Here is a 24,822-nt window from a genome sequence, read left to right as displayed (position 1 = left end):
GTGTGTGTGTGTGTGTGTGTGTGTGCTTTTATTTATTTTATTTTATTTTTTCCAGTTGTTGCAAAGGGATGGTAACAGCTATGGCTCTGAATAAAGCAGGTCACTTAGAAAAAAATCCTACTAAGGATCTTCATGAACTGAATGAGATGAAGGTAACACTATCTTCCCCTTTTGTTTTGTTTGTTTTAGCAGACCTCTTAGGTTGACTTGTATTACAACACACTACACGTATTTAAGGTGTACAGTCTGGTAATTTCTAAATTATGGATACACCCATAAAATGATTATTATTTAAAAAAAGGAAAATATCTAACACATTCAAAGTTTCCTTGTACCCCTTTGTAATCTCTCCTTCCAGCGTCATCCTGCCCCCATGCAAGGTCTTATCCATTTTCTAACACCAAAGATTATTTTTATTGTCTAGAATATATAGACTCATTCAGAATGTGTACTTTTTTTATCTGACTTCGTTACTTGGCATAATTATTTTGAGACTCACACATATTGTTGCTCTTATTAAAATTGCATGCTTTTTAGTGCCGAGTAGTATTTCATTATATGGATATACACAATTTATCCATTCTCTGTTGATGGGCATTTGAATGCCAGTTTGGGTTATTACAAAGCTTTAATGCATATTCATGTATATATGCATCTCTTTCATTTCTCTTGAGCAGATATCTAGGAATGGAATGTCTAAGTCACATGGTATGTATGTGTTGAACGTTTTAAGAAACTGTCAAACTATCCTCCAATGTGGTTAAACCATGTTACACTCCCGCCAGCAGTGTATGAATGTTCCCCATGGCCACTTCCTCACCAATACTCACCGTGGTCTGTCATCCATAGTGGATATTGTTCTAGACATTCTCTTGTGTTCTCTTGATCTGTTTGTTGACATTGTCACCATTATCAAGCGGTCTTGATTACTATGGTCATAGAAGAAGTTTTGAAATCCAGTAGTGTGTATCCTTCAAATTTGTTCTTCTTTTTCAAGATTGATCAAGCCACCTGGATTAAAATCCAAGTGCTTTGCTTAACTATATATATGACCTTGAGCAAGATGATCAATTGCTCTGTCCTTCAGTTTCTACATCAAAAAAAATGAGAAGAATAATGGTACATATTTCTCATCACAAGAAAAAATTTGTAACTATGTATGGTGACAGATATTAACTAGGCTTATTGTGGTGATCATGTTGCAATATACGCAAATATTGACTCATCAGGTTGTTCACCTGAAACGAATATAATGTTATTTTTTGTGTGTGCATTTGTTTTGGGGTTAATCCATTTTTTAAAATTTTAATTTTTTAAATTAATTAAGTTTTTAATTAAATTGCAGTTAACATTACAGTATTATATTAGTTTCAAGTATACAATATAGTGATTCAACAATTCCCTGCATCACAAGTGCCCTCCTTAATCCTCATCGCTTATTTCACCCATCCCCCCACCCACTTCCACTCTGGTAACCATCAGTTTGTTCCCAGTGTAATGTTATTTCAATTATACCTCATAAAAAATAATAGCACATATTACATACTGAATGAATTAATATTGCACGTGCTTAGAACAGAGTCTGGCATATAATTAAAGCCAAGTAAATGTGGGCTATTTCTATTGTTATTGCTATGCAATCACAGTTGACCTGGTCAGCTGCGAAACATTTGTTGGGACCGACCGTTTGCCTGTAGTAAATGCAGCAGCCTTTCTGCATCTGGTTTTATGGCACAGCACAGCTGCTTGCCCCGTTACAACCCAGATCCCCAAATCCTGTTGATAAGAGATGGTATGATTTCAGGTCTGTGTTCATAGAGACTCATTTCTGCACAAATCTTTGAACTGAAGTGATAAAAAGTTAATTGAATGGAGTTGTATTTAGAGTTGTACTTAACAGCTCCTCGATAGAAGGAGTGAATAAATGAGTTGTTACAGTCTGATTTTTTCTGCTTAGTAATTATCTTTGATCTCTTCTCAGAGAGAATGTCATGAGTGGATCACCACATGTTCTCACCTCCTTTCTGGGCTTAAAGGCAGAATAATAAAGTTACTGACACCGGAAGAAAAGGAGTACCTGTTTGGAGAAGAGGTATTTGCCATGTGTTGGCATTGATCATTATTCAGCCTCGTTCTGTATTGCAGTAGATAAGGTTTCGGTGACTTTTTCCTATCAGTGTTCTGAGTCCTCACTTATTTACCAGAAGAGAATTTGGTCCCTGACCAAGAGCATTAGTAGTTCTTCTCCCTTCTAAGGGAGAAAATCATCCACCTAAGTATCTCTCCTCACTTTCTTAGCGGATGATTTTGCTTTATCCTTCATAAAGGAAAGGATGGCTTTCAGAGGGGAGCTGCCTGTCACATCCTGAGGCGGGTCCTCAGACTGGTCTGCTTTTGCGTGCACACTTCCTCATCCCCTTCAGGCTCTGTCTTCCATTTAAGGTTATTTCTTCTCTTGAGCACCTAACCCAGCCCGTTGGCCTCTCTCTTTTGTGTCTTAAAAATTTTTTTTTAAGTTTATTTTTTATTTTATTTTATTTTATTTTTTTAGACAGTTTTTTAAATTTTTTTTAACGTTTTTTTAATTTATTTTTGAGACAGAGAGAGACAGAGCATGAACAGGGGAGGGTGAGAGAGAGAGAGAGGGAGACACAGAATCTGAAACAGGTTCCAGGCTCTGAGCTGTCAGCACAGAGCCCGATGCTCGAACCAGGGCTCGAACTCACAGAGTGAGAGATCATGACCTGAGCCGAAGTCGGACGCTTAACTGACTGAGCCACCCAGGCGCCCCTAAGTTTACTTATTTTTGAGAGAGAGAGAGAGAGAGCGAGCGCGAGCATGTAGGCAAGTGCTGGAGGGGCAGCGAGAGGGGAGTACAGAGGATCTGAAGCAGGCTCTGTGCTGACAGCAGAGAGCCCAGTGCGGGGCTCCAACTCACGAACTTTGAGATCATAACCGGAGCCAAAGTCAGACACTCAACGGATGGAGACACCCAGGCGCCCTGTGGGACTTGCGTTTTATATTGAAACACCAAAGAAACACCACCTTTCTAAATTATACACCTTTTACAAATGCTTATTTTTCTTTGCTGCCCAGATCTTGGCCAGAATTATTTTGAATTAGCCACTGAATGATTTCAGAAAATTAAGTAACACAGACGTGATCTTGGCTACACAACAGATCTATGAAAAAATTAAATTCAAGAGCTCTGCACAATCATAGGGAACAGAAAGGATTTTAAAGGTGATTGAATTCAGCCTAACATCAGATGTGTGAAACTTTGCATTACCACCCATCCTTGATCTATGCCTATATTTGAGCATCTGCAGTGGCAGAGACCTACTTTCAGAATTAGCATTTGTTTTGGTGAGCACTCACTAGTAGAATGTTATTCTTTCTATTGAACTAGATGAAATACATTTCCTTGTAACTTTTTCTACTCACTGGCCTGTTCAGTCTTTTGGGTTGATGTGAACAAGGTGGATTTGTCTTCCACATTGTACTGTTTCTAATATTCCATGTTGTAGTGTTTTCTAACATTTGAAAATAGCGATATTCAACCTAAGTCTGTTTCTGGAATTTATTTTCTATTTATCTGTTCATGGGTCATCACCACAATATTTTAATTTTTGAGGCATTATGGTGCATTTTCATATCTGGTAGGGTCAGCTCTCCTCACCGATCTTTTTCATGGGCTTCAGGGTTTCACCATTTTTGCTTATTTATTCTTCTATAGAACTCTATCATCTACCTCTAGAAAAAATAGGAATTTTGAAAACTGGGATCATTCTAAATTTATATATTAACTTAGAGCAGAGATACTTATGTTGTTGGGTTGTTGTATCCAAAAATGGGGGATACAGGATGTCTACTTTTAATGCTTTTTAATGATGTTTTATGGTTTACTCATTTTGTGCATTTCTTGTGAGGTTTATGTCTGACTATTTTATTTTACTGCTATTTTTTTTTAATTTTTTTTTTCAACGTTTATTTATTTTTGGGACAGAGAGAGACAGAGCATGAACGGGGGAGGCACAGAGAGAGAGGGAGACACAGAATCGGAAGCAGGCTCCAGGCTCCGAGCCATCAGCCCAGAGCCTGACGCGGGGCTCGAACTCATGGACCGTGAGATCGTGACCTGGCTGAAGTCGGACGCTCAACCGACTGCGCCACCCAGGCGCCCCATTTTACTGCTATTTTAAATGGGATCTTCTTTTCCATTGTATCTTATAATTGAGAACTGTGTGTATGTTACTGATATATGTATTTTAATTTTATATTCTGTGACTTTATTGAATTATCTTATTGTTTTCAGTAGTTTTCAATAGATTCTTTTGGGTTCTCCAGATACTTAATCAAATCATCTACAAATAGAGATAATTTGACCTCTTTCTTTCAATTATTATGGCTCTAGTCGCTTTTTCTTGTCTGATTTCAATGGGTAATTCTTCCAATTAGGTGTTAAATAGTGGTAGCAATAGTAAGCATCCTCTTCTTTTTAAAAAAATTTAAAAAAAAAATTTTTTTTTTTTTTTTTTTGGATAGAGAGAGTACAAGCAGGGAAGGGGCAGAAAGAAAGAGGGAGGCATGGAATCTGAAGCAGGCTCCAGACTCTGAGTTGTCAGCACAGAGCCCAACACGGGGCTTGAACTCATGGACCGCAAGACCATGATCTGAGCCGAATCGGATACCCAGCTGACTGTGCCACCCAGGCGCCCCTTTAATTTCTTTATTGTTCCTTCATACATCCCAGATCTTCTGCCTGAGATCATTTTCTTTCTGCCTTGACCTTTACATTTTTCTTTAGTGAGGATTTACTGGAGGCAAACTTAATTTTTGTTTGTCTAAAAATGTCTTTATTTCACTCACATTCTTAAAATTTTTTTTGCTGGGCATACAATTCTAGGATGGTATTATTTTCTCTTAGCCCATTGATGACACTGTTTCTACTGTTTTCTGGATTTTATTGTTACCAAAGTGACAGTTGAGAATTCAGCTGTCAATTCCTTTGAAGTTAACCCTCTCTTCTCTTTGGCTGCTTTGAAGATCTTTTTATCTTTGGCATTTTGCAGTTTCACTCTGATAACGTTGTGAATGTGGAGTTCCTTTTCTTTTTAAATTTTGCTGTTAATTCTCTTGGTTTCCTGAATCTTTGAGTTGGTATCTTGAATTAGATGTGGAAAATTCTGTTTTTGTCTCTTCAAATATTGTCTCTACTATATTTGCTCTCTCCTTTCTTTCTGGCTGAATGGATATGTATTAGAACCTATGTGCATGTCTTTGAACCTTATTTCATATTTTCTATCTCTCTGTGTCTGCACTGCATCCTGAATAATTTCATCTGGTTTACCTTCCTGTTCACTAATCTTCTATTAAACCTTTGTGTTCAGTTTTTATTTTGTTTTATTTTCTATTTTTTTGACTGGACTAAGTGGCTTTATTGGGGAAAGCCAGGATTACATCAGACGTAAGAGTTGGCATTAGGGCCCTTCTTCTTTCCAAAGGTGGGCACAACGTTGACAAAGTGCCAGTTGTATAGTATCCACCACTTGGCTCGGCCTGTCTTCTCCTTCTCCTCCTCCTCCTCCTCCTCCCTCTCCCTCTCCCTCTCCCTCTGCCTCTCCTCCTCCTCCTCCTCCTCCCTCTCCCTCTCCCCCTCCCCGTCCCCGTCCCCCTCCCCCTCCCCCTCCCCCTCCTTTTCCTTCTCCTTCTCCTTCTCCTTCTCCTTCTCCTTCTCCTTCTCCTTCTCCTTCTCCTTCTCCTTCTCCTTCTCCTTCTCCTTCTCCTTCTCCTTCTCCTTCTCCTTCTTCTCCTGTTTGGCCACCTTAGGAGTCTGCTCTCTTACTTTCCCAGCACGGGTCAGGGAACCATGGACTTTACCTTCAAGCCTGTGACAAGCTACTTCCAGGGTGGTCAGAGCCTCTTCTCCGCACTGACCCAGGGTAGCCTCATCCTCTAGGGGCATGCCTGCCAGGAGCACGACTTGATCTTCTGGAGCGACGCCCTCCAGAGAGGCTACATGAACCTTGATCTGGGCGACCGTCTCCTGGCCGATCACCTCGAGGGTGTGTAGCTCCTGAGCGTGGACAAAAAGCTGCATGTCGGCCACTGGATGACGGCCACCGCAGCCGCGACCACGAAGATGGAGTCGAGAAAGAGCTCTGTTCAGTTTTTAAATGTAATTGTTAAAGTTCTATTTGGTTCTTTTTTGAGTCTGATCATTTTTGTAATCTTTGTCTCTTTATTCATATTTTCAATCTTTTATTTCTTTAGACAGGTTAATATAACTTTGTAGTCTATTTGATAATTCTAATATATGATATATCTGTATAAGAATGTTAATTACAAACTGGACAGCAACATGCAAAAGAATGAAATTGGACCACTGTCTTGCACCATACACAAAAATAAATTCACAATGGATTAAAGACCTAATGTGAGACCTGAAACCATAAAACTCCTAGCAGAGAGCACATAAGATAATTTCTCCAGCATCGGCCATAGCAACGTTTTCCTGGATACATCTCCTAAGGCAAGGGAAACAAAAGCAAAAATAAACTATTGGAACTACTTCAAAATAAAAAGCTTCTGTGCAGCAGGGCCCCTGGGTGCCGTAGTCGGTTGAGCGTCCAACTCTTCATTTTGGCTCAGGTCATGAATCCTGGGGTTGTGGGACTGAGTCCTGCATTGGGCTTCACAGTGAGCCTGGAGCCTGCTGAGGATTCTCTCCATCTCCTGCTCTGCCCCTTCCACTGCTCACCTGCTCTCTCTCTATAAAAAAGAAGAAAAAAGCTACACAGCGAAAGGGAATAATTAACAAAACTAAAAGAGAAATACCGAGTGGGCAAAGATATTTGCAAATGTCAGCTCTGATAAAGGGTTAGTATCTGAAATATATAAAGAACCTCTATGACTCAATACCAAAGAACCAAATAATCCAATTAACAAATGGGCAGAAGACATGAACAGACTTTGCTCCAAAGAAGACGTTCAGATGGCCAACAGATACTTGAAAAGATGCTCAACATCACTCATCATCAGGGAAATGCAAACCAAAACCACAATGAGATATCACTTCACACTTGTCCGAATGGCTAAAATCAAACACACAAGAAACAAGAAGTGTTGGTGAGGATGTGGAGAAAAAGGAACCCTTATGTACTGTTGGTAGGAATACAAACTGGTGCAGCCATTGTGGAAAACAATATGGAGGTTCCTCAAAAAATTAAAAATCAGACTACATGTGATCAAGTAATCCTACTACTGGGTATTTAAGCAAAGAATATGAAAACACTAACTCAAAAAGATATATGCACCCCTATGTTTATTGCAGCATTATTTATTATAGACAACCTATGGAAGCAGCCCAGGTGTCCGTTGATAAGTGAATGGATAAAGATGATGTGGTAATACACACTCACGTATGCACGTGTGGATACACACACGCACACACACACACACACACACACACACACACAGGAATATTACTCGGCCGTAAAAAAGAATGAGATCTTGCCATTTGCAACAACACAGATGGATCTAGAGGGTATAATGCTAAGTGAAATAAGACAGAAATGTCTAGCTTCTGTTTTTTACACATCATTGCTGTGAACATCTGAAGGACATTTTTCAGTCGATCATTGTGTAGACTTCTTTTAGGTATTCAACACTGTTGACTCCTTCTTTCTCCTCTTTTGGCTTTCCTGGTGGACCTCTCAGACTTCTGACATGACTTCTGGCCTTCTCTGGGGGCTCGTCTTTCTTCCCTAGCCCTTTATGTGACTAGGTTCCTGTCCTAAGGCCTCGTCCCCTAACACTTTACAAGGTCTCCTTTGGTGATGTAATTTACCTTCTTGGCTTCAACTAAATTCAATTAAATAATTCTTAAATGATTATCTTTAGCCCAAATGCCTCCATCTAAACTCTAGATCCATATATTTAACAACCTACTGAATATTTCCAGTTGGATATCTTAGTGGTAACTCAAAGTCACATAGCTGAGTCTGAACTCATCTGTCTTCCCATACCTGCTTATGCAACTTTGTTCATTATCTCTGTAAACGGTATTATCATCTATGTAGTGGCCTACACCATACATCAGGTATCATTCAAGATGCTTCCATTCCCTAACCATTCCACATCCATCGAATTACTCAAGCAGTAAGAGTTAACTCCTAAATAACCTCTTGAATCCTTACCCTCCTCTTCATTTCTGAAACCCTGTGTTGTTCATTCTCTACTCTCACCTTTTCTCCTTCTTTCTCTTTCTCCCTCCCTCCCTCACTCCTCTCTCTCTCTCTCTCTCTCTCTCTCTCTCCTCTTTCTCTTTAAATCTACTCTCATGTTGCTAGAGTGATTGTTTTAAAATTAAAACATATCAGCCAATTTATCAGTACCTCGTTGCCTTCAGGATAAAATTGTTTCCCTGAAAAGCCACTGGAGCCCTTCCTCTATGATTGTGCTCCTGTCCATCTACCCCTAAATTTCTGTCCTACTGAACTACTTTGTCCTCAAGAGCCAATCATGCCCATGCAGCATCCTCTGCCTAGAATACCCCATGCTAACTATCTTTTTCCCTTACTCATCCTTCCAGAAGAAACTCAGACATTATGTCCTCCAGGAAACCTTCCTGACCAACCCTCTCACCCCTATCCACTACCAGATCTGGATGAGGTGTTCCTACCATGTGACTATATGTATCCATAGCATTTTCTTGTCCACTAAATTGTAAGCTTCTTAAGGACAGAGGCCATTCTTATTCACTTTTTTGTCCTTATGCCCAGCACAGTATCCAGTTGGAAGATTAGTACACATTAAATACTTTTGAATGAATAATTGGTATATACTACTCAATTATTAATATACACTAAGCTATCATTATACTATTGTTTTATCTCACAGGATTTTGTAAAAGAATTAATTGAGCCTGAAACAGACAGGCTTTTTAGAGAAGATGAAGGAGAAAGTATGGAGGATAAGAAACTTGAGAAGGAAAAGGAAGAAGAGAAAGAAGAGGTAAGATGTTTAGTATCATCTTTTCTTTCCCTTTGTGTTTTTAAAGAATATGTTTAGAGGTACTAGTGAAAATAGAAATAGATCATCTGGCATAAATCAAGTTGCGTCCTTTCTTCTTGTAGATTTAGCCATACCCGCAGACACCCTTAGCTCTTTGTTTTCCACGGAAGGAACGTCCTTTTCCTTTTCAAAATCCACCTGCTTCCCATCAGCCTCATTCACACCTGTCCTCCTATTTCCTACACTATCTGCCTTTCACTCTGATGCTGTTTCTTTATCCTTTCATTGCCAGATTTTTCAAACAGTAATGTAAACTCTATGTGTCCACTTCTTCAGCTCCTGTTCTGGGCTGCCTTTCCCCTCCTCCCAGGCCCACACCTTCCTTCTCCTTACCCTGTCCCCACCCCTGCTGAGGCATTAGTAGTAATAACAACCCTTCCTGGGGCACTTATAATAATGATGAAAATGCAACGATAACCGCCACTAATTGAGTGCCTACTGTGAGCTACATGTTCTGTACATGTTACCTCTTATCTACACAGTACAACTTCAAGGTAAAAATTATTGTCCCGTTTTACAGATAAGAAAGTTGAAACTCAGGTTGACTGACTACCCTAAGTCAGATAGCTGTAAGTGGCAGAACCAGCATTCAAACCCAGATTAGTCTGGCAAGAGCCCTTTGCTGATTCCTGGATTGACTATTGTCTTTGGCTCTTAGAACTCGTGATCACCTAACATTCTCTGTACTGTCTTAACTTACTTCCCTGATGTTTCTTCTCTGTGAATAGTTTAAATGTTGGTATGACTCCAGGCTGTGACCTAGGTCCTCTGCTCACTGTATATGCTGGACAGCACTACAAAAATATGATAACAACACCCAAGCTTCTTTGGACCAGCATTTTCTGCTTTATTTCTGCTACAGTCCTTGGCATATGGAAGACACAAAATAAATGGAAAACAGTGTTATGTGGCCACTAAATAATGTCATACCTTTTAACTGTATAATGCATTCCCTCCTCTCCACCTCTGAGGCCTTAGTCCTGGCTCTTTCCTCTCTATGGTACAAACTCTTGTTCAACCTTCAGGTATCACTTTCTCTCTCAAAACTTACCTGAGTGTCTAGGCAGAATTCAGGGCTCTTTTCTGGATGCACACAGCTTTTGGAACCCACCTCTTTGCTAACAGTAATCTGGCATACCATAATTATTTTCTGGGCCATCTATCCCACTGTGCTATGAATTCTTGGGGTCTGGAAGAAATCCTTTTTGTTTTTCTCACATTTTCTCCCCTGGTCTCCGCTTCCCCGTCCCCACTAATTTCTCACACAGTGTTTGCTCTAAAGTCTTCAAAATGCTCGTTGAGTGACTAGAGCAAATGGAAAATTAAAGCTTCAGACATTCCTCCAGGCAACTTGCCCTGTCACTGTGTCCCATACCAGCTCACTAAAGGGACCTTCGTGTTTCTGTGCCCTAGAAGCCTTCAACATCCAGAGAAGAGGAAAGACTCATTCGAATAATTGAAAAAGATGAAAACGTTCATACCAAACCTCTATTTGAAACAGATGTATTCTCTTCCTGGGTATGTATCTGAAACCCAAATCGGAGATTCAAAACTAGAGAAAAAAGCCAGGAAATTTAACGGTATGTAAAAATGGTATGGATCTGACATAACTTTTAGCTCCAAGAGGACCAGGAGCTCCTACATAATATATTTTTCAGGGTTTTTTTTTTTTCCTCCCAGCATCATCCCTGGAAAACTCTTGTTTTTCACCTTAACTTTATAAAAACTTCTCATTCTCTTCTTTAAACCTCAGTTTAAAGATTTTTTTTTGAAAGATTTATCTATTTTTGAGAGATAGAGCACAAGCGAGGAAGGGGAAGAGAGAGAGGGGGACAGAAGATGTGAAGCGGGTTCTGTGCTGACAGCAGTGGTGAGATTGATGTGGGGCTTGAACCCATGAGCGGTAACATCATGACCTGAGCCGAAGTAGGACGCTTAACCGACTAAGCCACCCAGGTGCCCCTAAACTTCATTTTAAAATGAGCATTTCATTGACTTTCTTAATTTAACAATATCTTGGTCAAAACTTGACCTACTTTTTTTTTTTTTTAGAATATTCATTCAGCAGATTCTATTGAGAACTGTGATCACCATATACTTCCAACCACAAGAATTAATGGGAAACTGGAAATTTTTAGAAACTCAGCAGGAAAATAGATTAAAAAATTTTTTTTTAATGTTTATTCATTTTTAAGAGAGAGAGAGAGAGCGCGCGAGAGAGCATGAGCAGGGGAGGGGCAGAGAGAGAGGGAGATACAGAACTCAAAGCAGGCTCTAGGCTCTGAGCTGTCAGCACAGAGCCCAACGTGGGCCTCCCACTCACAAACCATGAGATCATGACCTAAGCCAAAGTCGGATGCTTAGTCAACTGATCCACCCAGGCGCCCCAGGAAAATAGATTTAAGATTCCTCCACAGAAAGTTCTAGGACCGTGGTAGACGTAAGTCAGTTCTAGAGTGGCGTGTCTCTGTGTACAGGATGTCATGCCTTCATCCCATTAATCCCCCAAAATGGTATGTAGCATTTTGTTTGTATGTTTATACTGTGCATTTTCCTGGCGGGGGGGTGGTGGTGCCAGAAATCCATATATCGAATCCAGTTTCACCCCCACAGTAATGAACCATTTCACTGTCAGAGGTTTGGTCCATCTGAGCAGGTGGGTGCAGTGGGGCTGTGGTGAGGGTCAGGCTGGGCAGCAGCTGGATGACTAAGGCAGAGGTGTGGCCGATTGCAGGGGTATATGTCCAGGGAGGTTGTGGGAAGTAGGCTCCAAATCTTATAGGAAGAACTGGGGGAAATCACGTGGAGAGTCAGTCAGGAGTCATGTGCCGTGAGACACATATGGCACATAGGGCACCACCGTTTGATCTCCTAACCCCACCAATCCCACCCAAGGCCTTCCTGCCTCAGATGGTCTCCCCTGCTGTGCTGTCTAGGCTAGGAGTCAGCGTCAAGTCTCCCAGATACCCAAACCAAGCAGGAAAACAGCCTATAGCCTGGGGCAAAATTGAGGGGCACAGAGCTTGTCTTTGGTGGTGGTGGCGGGAGCGGGGGTGGGGGGGGCTGCTCCAGGATACCACCTTTCCATCTGACACGGTGCAGTGCCATGTGGCTAGCTCATCTGCAACGATGTGGCCCAGAAAGTCTGTCTCCAGGCTCTGGAAGGTTACTAATGCTGCTACTATAGATCACCGAAGATTGAACCATTTACGTGCTCGTTGACTGTAAGGTCTGGGGAATGGAGCAAAATGCCAGCCGGGTATATAATTATTTGCAAGTTCCTGGAGGTAAAGAAGAATCACGTTCATCCTATGTGGTGGTGGCTGGAACACTCGCAGGCGGAAAGGGATCACCAGGTGCTCCAACAGAAGAGACCTAATTGTGCTTGGCCAGCAGAGACAAGGTTGATATTTGGGGCTGTGGGTGCCCAGAGAATGAAGGTTCCTTCAACTGGCTTGTGAGGCCAGAGATTTGGGGCAGGAGGCGGAGCTGGGGGAAGCGCCATCTTGGACTGTGCTGCAGGCCAGGTGGAACAGGTGGGGCCTGGGCTCCGTGTACCTGTCACTTACAAAAGTACTAGGGCTCCCTGAGGGTGCTTTAAGGTTTCAAATCTTCTATTGTAAGTTTTTCTTTTGCTTTTGTTTGCTTGTTTGTTTCCTTTATTTATTATTATTATTATTATTATTATTTTTTGACAGTCTCTGGTCCTAAGAACATAAATAACCATTTTGTAGGGATACAGGTTCAAGGCACCAGATCTAACAGGCAGCTGCACTCTTTTGCTGGTCTAAAAACACAACTCCCAGGAGGCAGTACATTTGGTTAACCCTGGGGAAGGCAAGAGAAAAGGAAGGGATCGGGAAGCAGAAAGCCTGTGGTGTGCAGGTATAACTTGTCATGTCCCTGGGAGTTGAGTTGTGAAACTGGAGAGCTCCAAGAGATCGAGGAGCCCCAAGTTTCTAGTGAGAAATGGTGCCAGACCCTTGGGAAGCTAGTGACCTAAGCATGGAGAATTCCAGTTACTGTTAGTATCCCCTCCTGCAGATGACACCAGTGTGGGATTTTCTGAGGGTTGAGATATGAGTGATATCTCAACAGGGGTGGTGATAAGTCACCACCAGCTTGGGGAGGCTGATGGCTTGACCTGGTAAACCAGAGCCTCATTCATACCGTTACCCAATGCCTTAGTGTCTACCACAATGGGGCTGGACCGTCCACTATTCAAACGCTCCTCAATTAGCCAGGAGTTAGGGCTTTGTGGAAATTCGTGAGGACTGTACTCAAAGCAGGCCCTGTGTGCATAATGTGGCCAGCTCCGTCTGAAACAGGCACATCTAATTTGTCACTGTGCCTGATGGACTGGTGAACCAAGCGATCCCTGTAGGTGGTGCTGGCTTTGCTGCCGTCCTTCCTGGGAGAAGGCTCCTCTGCTTTCGGAGGCAGCCCCGTTCAGTCAGTTCTGGTTACTTGCTGCAACGCACCCCTTGTGGCCCTTTCTGAATCAGAATCATTCCAACATTGTTCCTGTAGGACAGGCAGCCAGAATTCTGTAACATCTCAGCTGGCTGGTGGAGACGTGGGATGACTAAATCCGGCAAGCTCCCCCCGAGGCTACCAAAAGTGCTCAGAGCTACCCTGGCCCCCCAGTGCTTCCTCTTGACCGCATGAGTAGGGTTGGCCACAGCTCAGCTACCCCAACAAACAAGATATTGGAAACGATCTCTTTCAGACTCATCTTCACACCGTAGGTTCTGGGTGTCCATAAAGAGTTATAAGTGTATGAAGATGATAGGAGATTTTGCTGGATCACCTGTGAACTCCTGCAGAAAGATGAGCAGGCACCAGATTTGGGGGGATCAGCAGTGTTTTTAACATAAGATTAGACATTCTGCCCTTCTGTCATTGGCCTGAAGGTGGCCCTCAGAAGTCTGTTTCCCTCTCACAATACCACGTACTCCAGAGCAGTGACTAATTTACGTATTTTATAACTGCAACAGGGAAGGGCCCTTGGATTGGTGGTTCTAGAAATTATGTCCAAAGCTGCTGCGGCGCTATGTCAGTGCTGGGAGTTGGATCCCAAAGAAGTAGGCCTGGAGTAAGATCCTCCCTGAGATAGTGTCAGGCTAGAGCTATTGTCCAATTCAAAGCCCATTAGTGGAGTCAAACCTGAGGAAGACCAAGTCAAAAAGGCCAGAGACAGAATTGGAGTCAGAGACTAAGTGCAAAGCTACAGCAGATTGGCACAAATAAGGAAAGTCCAATGCAATTACTTCCAAGAGCCACGAGGCCCGCGTTTGTCTCTCTTAAACAGGGTGACAGACCACAGAAGCCAGAGGAAGGCTAGGCGTAGGAGAATAGGGTCTAAAGCCATGTCTGTGATTAGCCTTGAGGTGTCAGTATCATTATATGGGTGATGCGGGGGAGGCTGCCACCAGCCATACATAGAGGATGCCACAGGAATTTCCTCTGGAAGGATTTGAAATGGACCACAAAACGTTAATCTGTACTTGCCAGTGTCAAAACAGGGACATTTTCCTCGCACACTGTAACTAAATATACGGTGGACTCTTGAAGAGCTCAGGGGTTAGGGACACTGACTCCCTGCACAGTCAAAAATCCGTACGTAACTTTTGACTCTCCAGAAACTTAACTAGTAATAGCCTACTGTTGACTGGAAGTCTCACAGATAACACGGACAGTCAACACATATTTTGTATGTCACACGAATTATGTACTGTATTCTTACAATGAAGTAAGCTAGAGGAAAGCAAATGTTATTAAGAAAATGATAAGGAAGAGGAAAGACGTTTACAGTAGTAGACTGTGAAAAAAATCCATGTAAAAGTGGGCATGCACTGTTCAAGCCTATGCAGTTCAAGGCTCCACTGTGTATCCGTTGAATGAGTGTGCGTCTGAAGGCTCCGGTGTGCGCAGAGTACGGTACTGGTTTACTTTGGTTTCTACCTACAAAGTTGTTCCGTAGAGCTGTAAACCATGTGAGGAATTCCAGTTCTAGAAGCCTCCGCCCTGAACACCTTTCTTTTGGCCTCACAGAACAAATAAGTTAGTGGCACGTGCTGTGTGGCCACAGCCAAGTCACGTGCTTCTGGTCCAGGCTGGACAATGATAGCATTTACTTTCCAAACAAACTACCCAAGAAAGGGGAGCAAAGCAGAAAGACAAGAGTAGGTGACTGGGACAATAAGAAGAGAGTAAAAGAGCTAGGGTAACAGTGAAAATGTTTCACGTGGTTTTTCTCTGGTTTTCCTTTAGAAAAAGCTAGCATAGTGCCATGGGCCGTGTGGGTGAGAATGAAGAGGCCCAGATGAGGGTTTTGCTTTAACCCACTAGATCCTTCTGTGTGGATGGAAGGCTGCCTACCCTCTCAGAGCTCCCTTTCCGTCTATGATGTGGGGCTTACCTTTTACGTGCCTCAGGTTCGGAAACATGGATAAATGAGACTTTTAACACAGTTGTGGGCAAAAAGGGGCGAAGGGGAGTGGGAGGTACAGGCTTCCAGTTATGGAATGAATAAGTCACGGGGATGAGAGGTACAGCACAGAGAATATAGCCAATGACGTAGTAATAGCGTCGTATGGTGACAGATGGAAGCTACACTTGCGGTGAGCACAGCATAAGGTATAGATGCGTCCAACCAGCATGCGGTACACCTGGAGGTAATGTAACATCGTGTGTCAACTATCCTTCAATTTTTAAAATGTACGGTTCTGGGAAAATGTCATATTTATTTTAAAATATGCTTATAATTTTTGTTTTCTAAATACCTTCTTTTACCTTTCTCTTGTTTCCTAGAATGTATGTAGAGTCAAGATAAATGAAAGAGGCGGGGTTTTTTTTTCATACTTTCACTGCCTTGATATTTATTGAGTTCCCTAAGGCCCTGAGAGATCTGATTGGATGTTACAATGTTATGTGCTTGGTGAAGTAAATTCTTAAGAAAAATAGTTAATTTCCTTGATCATCAACTTGATTTATTACAGAAACACATTTAGCCTTCTCTTTATTTTTAAACCTTTTCTTCTTTCCTTGTTTCTTTTTGTTGATATTATTTTCCCTGCTTCTTCACAGTTCTAATCAAATTTATATCCACCTGTAGCATGAACAATTTGGAAGCTGGTATGCTGTGTGGCCGTAGGTAGTCCCTGTTCTTTTTTGGTGTTAACACTGCTTGATCATTTACTATATAAATATGGATAGTAGAAAAAAATATTCTGGAAGGCTTAGTCCAAAACATTCTGAAGAAGTAGAGTATTAACTGTTGGGATTCTCACTTCACTCATACTGCTAATTTCCTTTGTCAGAGGGAATCAGCTAGTCAAGGCACACTGGCCCCAAAGTATCTTGAAGCAATGGCTATAATTGAACGCACACAGGAGAAGCTGATGTAAGTATGAGGCTCCACAATGGTAACAACAAAGATTGCCGGCCAGGAGGTTTAGCTGAGAAATCCACACTTCGTGGCTTACCTGTGTTTCTTCTGCTTCCTTTATCCTCACTAGTTGGTTAGGTATCTCCAAGTCTTCTGCTAATGGCAATGAAGTACACTGCTTCCACAGGAACATCCGTCCTCGCCCACGGTGGAGATGGAGGGAGGGAACGTGTGTGTATGTGGGGAATAGGGTGTTAGGAGGGTCTATTCAGTGTGTTTCTAAGAGATGAGCTACAGGCGGAGCTGGGAGAAATACTCTGCAAGAAAGAATGCTACATAACCCCAAGAGTAGGAAGGGCGATATAGTCAAGATGGTTGTGAGTGCCAAGAGAAGAGCACAGCCATGTAGACATATAACACGCACTCTAGGAATTAAGAAGCACGTTTCAAATTGGTTTTATTTATTGTCAGATCTGGTTTTAGAGGTACTGGAAAAGAAAGGACACTATTGATTTAGTATGGTGGATCACATCAATGAAGAGGAGCCAAAATTAGCTACTGAAAAAGGGGTTCCTTGGCTATTGATGGGAAATCCAAATACCCAAAGTCAGATTTCACTAAGAAATTATAAGTATGTTGCATCCTTTTTTTTAAAGTTTTATTTTATTTTTTGAGAGACAGAGAGAGACAGAGCATGAGCAGGGGAGGGGCAGAGAGAGAGGGAGACACAGAATCCAAAGCAGGCTCCAGGCTCCGAGCTGTCGGCACAAAACCTGACGCAGGGCTCGACCTCACAGACCACGAGATCATGACCTGAGCTGAAGTCGGACGCTTAACCTACTGAGCCACCCAGGGGCCCCATAAATATGTTGCATTCTTAAATCACAGCATGACTGCCACTCTGATATCACCATCCAAGTAGCTTCCAGGACCCCAGTTCTGGGTGAATGATTGATGCTGCTGCCTCCCTTCTTTGTACGTTTTGGATGGACATATCTAATTCTACTGCCTCTTCTAGATTATGTGTTCCTATTCATGAAAGATACTTTTTCAAACCTTTCCGTTTCGTTGTGTTTTCTCTGGCCTTTGTCCACATCAGCGAGTTTGAAAGCAGAGCCAGACAAGCAGAGGAGAAGTTTGAGGAGGTAAATGAGAAACTTCATCATACCCTCATAAGAAATAAAGAACTAGAGAGGGAAGTAGAGGATATTTTGATAAGGTCTCAAGAGAGGGAGGCTGAAAGACGAAGAGAAGAAGAAAATGAAAGAGGAGGAGAAGAAGAAGAAAAAGAAGAAGAGGAAGAAGAAGAAGGAAACAAGGCAGTAGAATGTTCCTCAAAGTCTCTAAAGAAAGGTGAGGCTTGCTTTCTCATTTTGCTTTATTAAGGTTTTACTGATGAAATGAAACTTGTTTGGGTCACAAATATCTTAGAAGAATATTATTTATTGGTTCATACTTTTCACAGGAATGCACATACATTTAACCATGTTACTGTCTTATTTGGACAACTCACAAAAAAGAAACCCAAACGACTAACAATTGTCGACAATAAACTAACATGAGATACAATTTTTACTTCTAAAACTGGCAAAGAGTTTTAAAAACAAAAGAACATAATGCTGATCAGAAGGGGCAAAGTAGTTCGTTTTACAGATGATACTCGTGGGTGGATAGACATATAGCTCTTTGAGAAAATAATTTGAAGGTATGTATGGATATGCCTTTAAAACATGCATATACTTTGACCTCTGAGTAATTTTACCCTTGAGAATCTAGTCCAAGGAAATAATCCTAAATATAGAAAAAAAGATTAATCCACAAAGATGTTCAATGTATCATTGTATATAATAGAAACAACCTACCTCCAATCATGGAAGAAGGGTTAGTTAATAATGCTATACTAATATACTTGAATATTATACCACTATTAAAATGGTTTATAATGACATGGGAAGTTCTTATATTTAAATATCAAATGTAAGGAAACAGGATATGACACACTTTTTTACAGCATTATTTAACTCTTATTTAAAGCGTTTTTAATCTCTTTTTTAAAAAAGACCAGAAGGAAATTGTGTCCAAATATTGACAGACATTGTCTCTGGTTGATGGAGGTTTATGGGGAATTTTGAGTTTAGTTTTTGATACTTGTTGGATTTCCTATGATGAAAATTGTTCTTCTACAGGAATTGTTATTATTCTACGGGAAAACATTTAACTCTTTATTTTCTTATCTCTGATTAATGCTATTTAAGCAGTTCTTTGTATCCCCAGTTTTGGAGGCTATTTTTTGATTTTTGTCTTCATCTTCCACCTGTGGTCTCATCCCAGGACAGCTGCTAGTACAAGGGATAGCACCGGGAACACAGCTACTTTCTGCTTTCTTTGGTCACTCCTGTCTTCACCTACACCCCCAGCAAAAGCAGTAGGTTAGCCGGTGCCCCACAGCCTCCCGCTCACGTGTGCTGTATCCGTACTGTCACCAGACTGAGCTCAGTTTCTCTCTTTCTGTTAACTGTCCGCTAGTAAAACGCTGGTTATTCCAAGTGTGACAATCCTTTAGCTTTACGTTTGACTATGTGTGAGATACTATTCACGGATTAAAAAATTTTCATCTTACGCTGTGTAATTTTATCCTGACGGCTTGCAAACTAGACTTTTTCCAGATTACGGAATAATAAATATGCAAACCATGCCAAAGGCTTCCGCGTTAACCTGGAGAGGTTACCTCAGTATGGAATGAGTGACTTTGGTTTTCTCGAGTTCCATAAAGATCGTGGGGATGAGGTTAAATCCAGAATAGAAAAAGTATTAATAGTTTTAAGTAGAGGATGACTGTATACAGTGTATCCCCAACCTATAAACAATTACTTACACAAACACAGCCACCCTGCCCCTTCCTTCCAAATACCCCTTCAGAGTCATTGTCAGGGGGGCTCAAAAGTGGAGGATGAGAAGCTTTGCAAGGCTTAGGAGAGTTGGCTCCTAAGCCTGGCAGTCCGTACGCCACACGGGAGACCTGACCACTTTCCCCGCAAAATCCATAAATTGGACATTCCTTAGGGTGAGCAGACAGCTCCTTTGAAAAAGTGCAATGAGACCAATGTGGGACTTGGGTGGCACATGCAGTGTCATATTTGTGTTAGATGGAGCATGAGATCACCTTCCCCCAAGAGATGGGCTGCGAAGGGACGCTTACATACGGTAAAGGGACGAGGCTTGTGCACGCTGGGTATGGGGAAGATCTGGACGGAGTAGGAGACACATTTGTTTTTGTTTTATGTCAGTATTTTTCATATTTGGCAAATCATTGTGCTCTGAGCTGTGAATGAAGACAGGAATCGAGAGGGAAGTTGACAGAGATGAATGGTGGCTTAGTCTCTGATCTCAGCGAGGCCTGCCTCGGTTAGGAGCTGGGAGCTGGGAGCCGGGAGATACACTAGGAGCAAGACGGGGGCGTGAACAAGAGGACCAAATGCAGGATGAGGTGGCAGCAGCCAGTTGGAAGGATTCGAAGTGAGAAGCCTGGCGTCATGGAGCAGCCAGGGAGAGCCGGCTTGGTGGCAGGAGGCCCCCTGCACCCGTCCCGAGGGCGGGGCTGGAGTAGGGTCTGTGTGCAGGAGGCGGGGAGACAGCAGTGCAGCAATGGATGGGGATTCTGGATCCTGGCTCTATTTGAATTTTTTTTTTTTCCCCACCAGTCTCAGGATATGTATAGGAAGGAAGAGGAAATCCCTCTCCTTGACCACATAGTCCTCTTTTCCGGGACTCAGAACTCAGGTGACTAGCTGACTGCACTTTAACTTTGGGAAAATGTGCTCTGAATCCCAGTAACCAACTTAGAGTCAAATTTGGGGTAGGTACATTGCCTGTTTGTAGCTTGGGAGGTACTCAGGCAGAATGGAATTTTTTAAACACTGTGTGAAGTTAAAAGTCCTCTGTAAATATTAGATGTCATTACTACAGCATTCTAATTGTTTTTATCTTTTCAGAAGCGCAGCGCAAGGAGGGTCTTCTCAACCCTAAGTCCAGGACCCGGACTAAACCCAACTATAAGACCAAACCCAAGTAACATCCTCAGGGTGCTGGGCTTCAGCATGGCTGCCCTCACCGATACCCGTGTGCTACCGAGCTGACAGTGTGGCTCGATCCGAGGGACTTCCTGCGCAACAGCTACTGCAAAGGCCGCGAATATTTTGTTTTTACAAGTCGCAGCAGTGGCTGGAGGGAATAAGTGCATTAGCTTATTTCCCAGATTAAAAATAGCTTGTGCGAAAGTTTGCTAGCCTCTTCAGCTGAGTTCCTAACAGAGGTCCGTGAAAAGTATCAGTTACTGTCAAGAAAATAATGCTTTTTGAAGACTCTGAACTCTGCAAAGAAGAGTGGCAAATAAAAAGCATTATTTTTTCGATTTAAAAGAGAGGAGCCTGACAAGGCTCTCAGGTTTCTGCAGCATTTTCAGATTTCTTATGATTTCAGGCATCCTTATGATTTATTTGATTTTCACAATACCACTACAAAGTAGGTCGGGGAGATACTGTTATCCCCATTCCTCAGAAGATGAAACTGAGGCCCCAAAGGGTTATATGACTCCCCACGGTCACAGAACTGATCGGTGTCAGAGCCCCCAGCTTACTGGACCTGTGTCCAGATGTTTGGCAATGGTGATGGAACACCAGGCCATTGTTCAGGTGGTTTCCTTCACAGGGAAAGGGCGGAAGGTCGTTACCGAAATTTAAGAATATTGCTGAAGATTCGCCCAGAATCTCCATTTTTTGCTTCAATCGCCTCCCATATCTGCTCTGTTCATGACCCTGGATCCACGTAGGCACCAGAGATGGACTAACTTGCAAAAATAAGTTGCAAGTGACAAATGGACATTCTGGGCGGTCACTCAGCAAGGACTCCCTCCTGCCTCGCTGCTCCTGGTACGCTTGCACTTGCTCTGATCTCGGGCTCCAAACACCTGTGCTGAGATTTCTGTACCTGCTTTGGCTCCACGTATTTGGTGTTCCTTTGGATTCATCTCCTGGAATTTTGGACCTTTGCCTGTTCCTTACCCCTCAGAAACCCCGTGACCCGGAGTCCCCAGCCTTTGTCAGCCCAGTCGCTGGCCAGGCCTACGTCTGGCCACCATCAAAGTGTGGGTAGGATGAGTTTCAAGAATGCGTGGGGTCTACCGAAGCCTGCGGGATGGCTCTAAGTCTGAGGGAAGAAAACGGGACTTCAGACAGTTGGCTGTGTTTGTGGCTCAGCCGGAAGCCAAAGCTGATGCTATGGGTTCCCACTTAGAGTTCATTTGCTGGGGCAGAGCCAGCCCTACCCTTTTGCTTTCCCAGAGATTCTAGATGATTCTAGCAAATTTGGAGGCTTCTTGGTGGGATTTCCGAATACTTTTTAATTAATTTCCCACTTTGCAGCAATGAGTGGTCGTTTCCGTACAAATCAGCAGCCCCCATCCCTGAACACGAGAGCCTTGCCCCTCAGAACACGGCAGCTCCACCGGGTGCAAGGCTCCATCTCTAAAGGCCAGAGTTATGGCTGCTGCCACAATTAGAACGAGACGTTTGGCACCATGAACCTAGCTGGGTGGTTTGCTTGCGAGCCACAGAAACCCACTCTTGCAAACACACGAAAGTGTGTTGGGGAGCCCAGGGGGTAGAGGGAAGTCTTAAAGAGCCAGGCCAGGAACAGATGGGACCAGACAGTTTTAGATTTCAGGAGCAAGAACTGCTTCACCATGTGCCCCAGTTGCTATCACCAAACAAACTCCAATCGTTTCTTCCGTCTTTAAATGACTGTGCTAAAGTCTGAGTGAGAGAAAGGCTACCCTGTGGTCACAAACCACCCCGTGGATGTACCAGTGGTGGCAAGAGGATGTCTGGGATCTCTAGCTGCCTTAAAGGGAAGGGAGGACACCTTGCTCTACTATTCCACCAAAACAGATCACAGTATGGGGAAAGGAAATGCCCAGAAGACAATGAGGTTGGTGGTAGGAGGGCATAAGGGATGTGAAGTGGGTTAAAGAACAAAACGTGTGCTACAGGAAAGGCGTCTGCACTGGTGCTCCCTAACAGCCTGGGCAGCTCCATTTTCCCAAAGAGCTGACTTGTGGGCAGTTTGAGATAGTCCTCGAGACCTTGCCACACCTTCTCAGAGTGATCCTGAGCTGGGCTCCGAGAGGCCAGCCGCTCTGCTCGGATGTCCAGACAAAGGCGTGCTGACCTCAGCTCCAGAGAGCTGGCCTGACCCTCCCGGAGAGGAAACTGGATGGGCCTCATCGTACTCCTCTGTGTTCCCCCTACCCCCCAATCTCAGTGCCTCTGTGCACCTTTACAACAAGTCCTTGAAATCTTGAGGCGGGATTCTAATACAAGAGACCCCGTGCGTTAAGTTCTTCAGCTGGTCCTGTCCAAGAACCACCGCCCTGGGGGCGGGAGCTACTGGCCGTCAGGGCTACCTTTGAAGCATGGGGGCAACCTGTGTAGGGGGCCAGTCTTCTGTTTGTGTACAGCTTGGTCAGTCATTTAGACAGTGGGGTAAAACCAGAAAACAGTAATAGCCGTTTGCTGAGGATTTACTTGGCGTCATCACTGTGCCAAGCACTTCGTATATTATCTCATTTAATCACAACACTTCTGTGATGTGGGTCATACTTTTATCCTCATTCCTGTCAGGACAAGTAGCGTGTTTAAAGCTAAACATCTAGTGAGTGACCAAATCTGGTATGCCTAACAGCCGAGCACAGGCTCTCAGCTACAGTGCTATACTGCCTCTCCACGTCAGAAAAGGCTGCAAGTGCAGTTGATGGCCCCTCTTGTTAAAAAAAAAATTAAAAAATTTTTTTAACGTTTTATTTATTTTTGAGACAGGGAGAGACAGAGCATGAACAGGAGAGGGTCAGAGAGAGGGACACACAGAATCTGAAACAGGCTCCAGGCTCTGAGCTGTCAGCACAGAGCCCGACGCGGGGCTCGAACTCAACGGACCGTGAGATCATGACCTGAGCCGAAGTCGGCCGCTTAACCGACTGAGCCACCCAGGCGCCCCCCGCCCAAAAAAAAATTTTTTTATGTTCATTCTTGAGAGAGAGAGAGAAAGAGAGAAGGGGAGAGAGAGAGAGAGAAAGAGAGAAGGGGGGAGAGAGAGAGAGCGCGACAGAGTGCAAGTGTGTGTGTGTGTGGGGGGGGAGGGATAGAAAGAGAGGGAGACGCAGAATCCGAAGCCGGCTCCAGGCTCTGAGCTGTCAGCACAGAGCCCGATGCGGGGCTCAAACCCATGAACTGCGAGATCATGACCTGAGCCAAAGTCGGACGCTTAACCGAATGAGCCACCCAGGGGCCCTGATGACCGCTCTTTTTAGAGGGTTTGATTTCCATACCCTCTTCTTGTTGCTCAGCTCAACCGCAGAGCAAATGCACTGACACAAAATTCTAGAGGACATCAGAACCTTTGTAGACCCAGTAGACTCTGCCAGAGAACACGGTAGCCACCAGGAACAATGTGACAAGGGGAATTATACTTACTCAGCCATCCAGAAATGGCCCTCAAAGAAACAGGATGCAAGGCATAGGCAGAATGACCCTGCGGGCCTCCCAGATTTAGGGGGGTCCAAACTGCAGGCCTCCAGCACCTTCCTGCTACTACTGGTGAGCTAGGCTGGCCCTTGAAGTTTTTAAGGAGAGCCTGCAAAGCCTCCCTAAAGATGGCTTCTTTCTGGTGGAGTCCGACAACCTGTAGTACACCAGCCATTAAGTCACATGCCTGCACAGTAAATTCAGGTCCAGACAGACTAAAGAGTCATTGCCAAGCGCCAGATGCCCTGGAAGAGCACTGGCACAGAACTCGTCATGGACTTGTCCCACTCTCACAGCCATGTTGTATTGGTCACAGTGGACTCCAGCTCCAGACTGGAACATCTCCCCTTCTATCAGCTTGCTGCCTACAATGGACTCAATTCGTGTGTCGCCCCAGAATCCCTACGTTGAAATCCTAGCCTCCGATGCGATGGTGTTAGCAGGCGGGCCTTTGGCAGATGATTAGGTCACGGGGTGGAGCCCTCACGAGCGGGATTCGCGCCCTTATAACAAAGATCCCAGAGAGCTCCCCTCTTATGCCGTGAGAGGACACGGTGAGAAGACAGCTGTCTGTGAACCAAGAATTGGGCCCTCGCCGGGTCGACTGGCATCTTCATCTCGGACTCCCCAGCCTCAAATGAGAAATTTCTGTTGTTTGGAAGCCACATTATGGTATTGTGTTATAGAGCAGCCTGAACTAACTAAGGCACTGCTGCTCTGTTAATGTTAAATTTCCGGAGAAAAACCTCCCTAGCGCATATCTTGGTTTTGGATTGTACT

At 43.5% G+C, this 24,822-nt stretch overlaps 2 protein-coding genes across 2 annotated transcripts in view; one reads left to right on the top strand and one right to left on the bottom strand.

Annotated features, from left to right (window-relative positions):
- The window catches only part of AXDND1 (axonemal dynein light chain domain containing 1), an 83,071-nt gene extending 62,424 nt beyond the window's left edge, over nucleotides 1-20,647 (top strand). The window contains exons 19-25 of the mRNA XM_047077309.1: nucleotides 56-152; nucleotides 1,982-2,092; nucleotides 8,902-9,015; nucleotides 10,489-10,593; nucleotides 16,398-16,480; nucleotides 17,565-17,818; nucleotides 20,458-20,647. Of these exons, the coding sequence (XP_046933265.1) occupies nucleotides 56-152; nucleotides 1,982-2,092; nucleotides 8,902-9,015; nucleotides 10,489-10,593; nucleotides 16,398-16,480; nucleotides 17,565-17,818; nucleotides 20,458-20,537 (844 nt within the window). The 3' untranslated portion in view covers nucleotides 20,538-20,647. The remainder of the gene's footprint in view (nucleotides 1-55; nucleotides 153-1,981; nucleotides 2,093-8,901; nucleotides 9,016-10,488; nucleotides 10,594-16,397; nucleotides 16,481-17,564; nucleotides 17,819-20,457) is intronic.
- On the bottom strand, nucleotides 5,462-6,100 carry LOC124510348 (FAU ubiquitin-like and ribosomal protein S30). The gene is made up of 2 exons (XM_047077207.1): nucleotides 5,806-6,100; nucleotides 5,462-5,574 (listed from the first exon to the last, which is right to left on the bottom strand). Exons 1-2 carry the CDS (start codon nucleotides 6,098-6,100, stop codon nucleotides 5,462-5,464), a joined length of 408 nt encoding a protein of 135 aa, XP_046933163.1.
- Nucleotides 20,648-24,822: the final 4,175 nt, after the last annotated feature.

The sequence above is a fragment of the Lynx rufus genome, unplaced genomic scaffold, assembly GCF_022079265.1.
Source record: "Lynx rufus isolate CCGP_SWC_20201006 ecotype Redwood Valley unplaced genomic scaffold, mLynRuf1.p SCAF_15, whole genome shotgun sequence".
In the NCBI taxonomy this organism is placed as follows: domain Eukaryota; kingdom Metazoa; phylum Chordata; class Mammalia; order Carnivora; family Felidae; genus Lynx; species Lynx rufus.
This window is presented reverse-complemented; position numbering and strand designations above follow the sequence as displayed.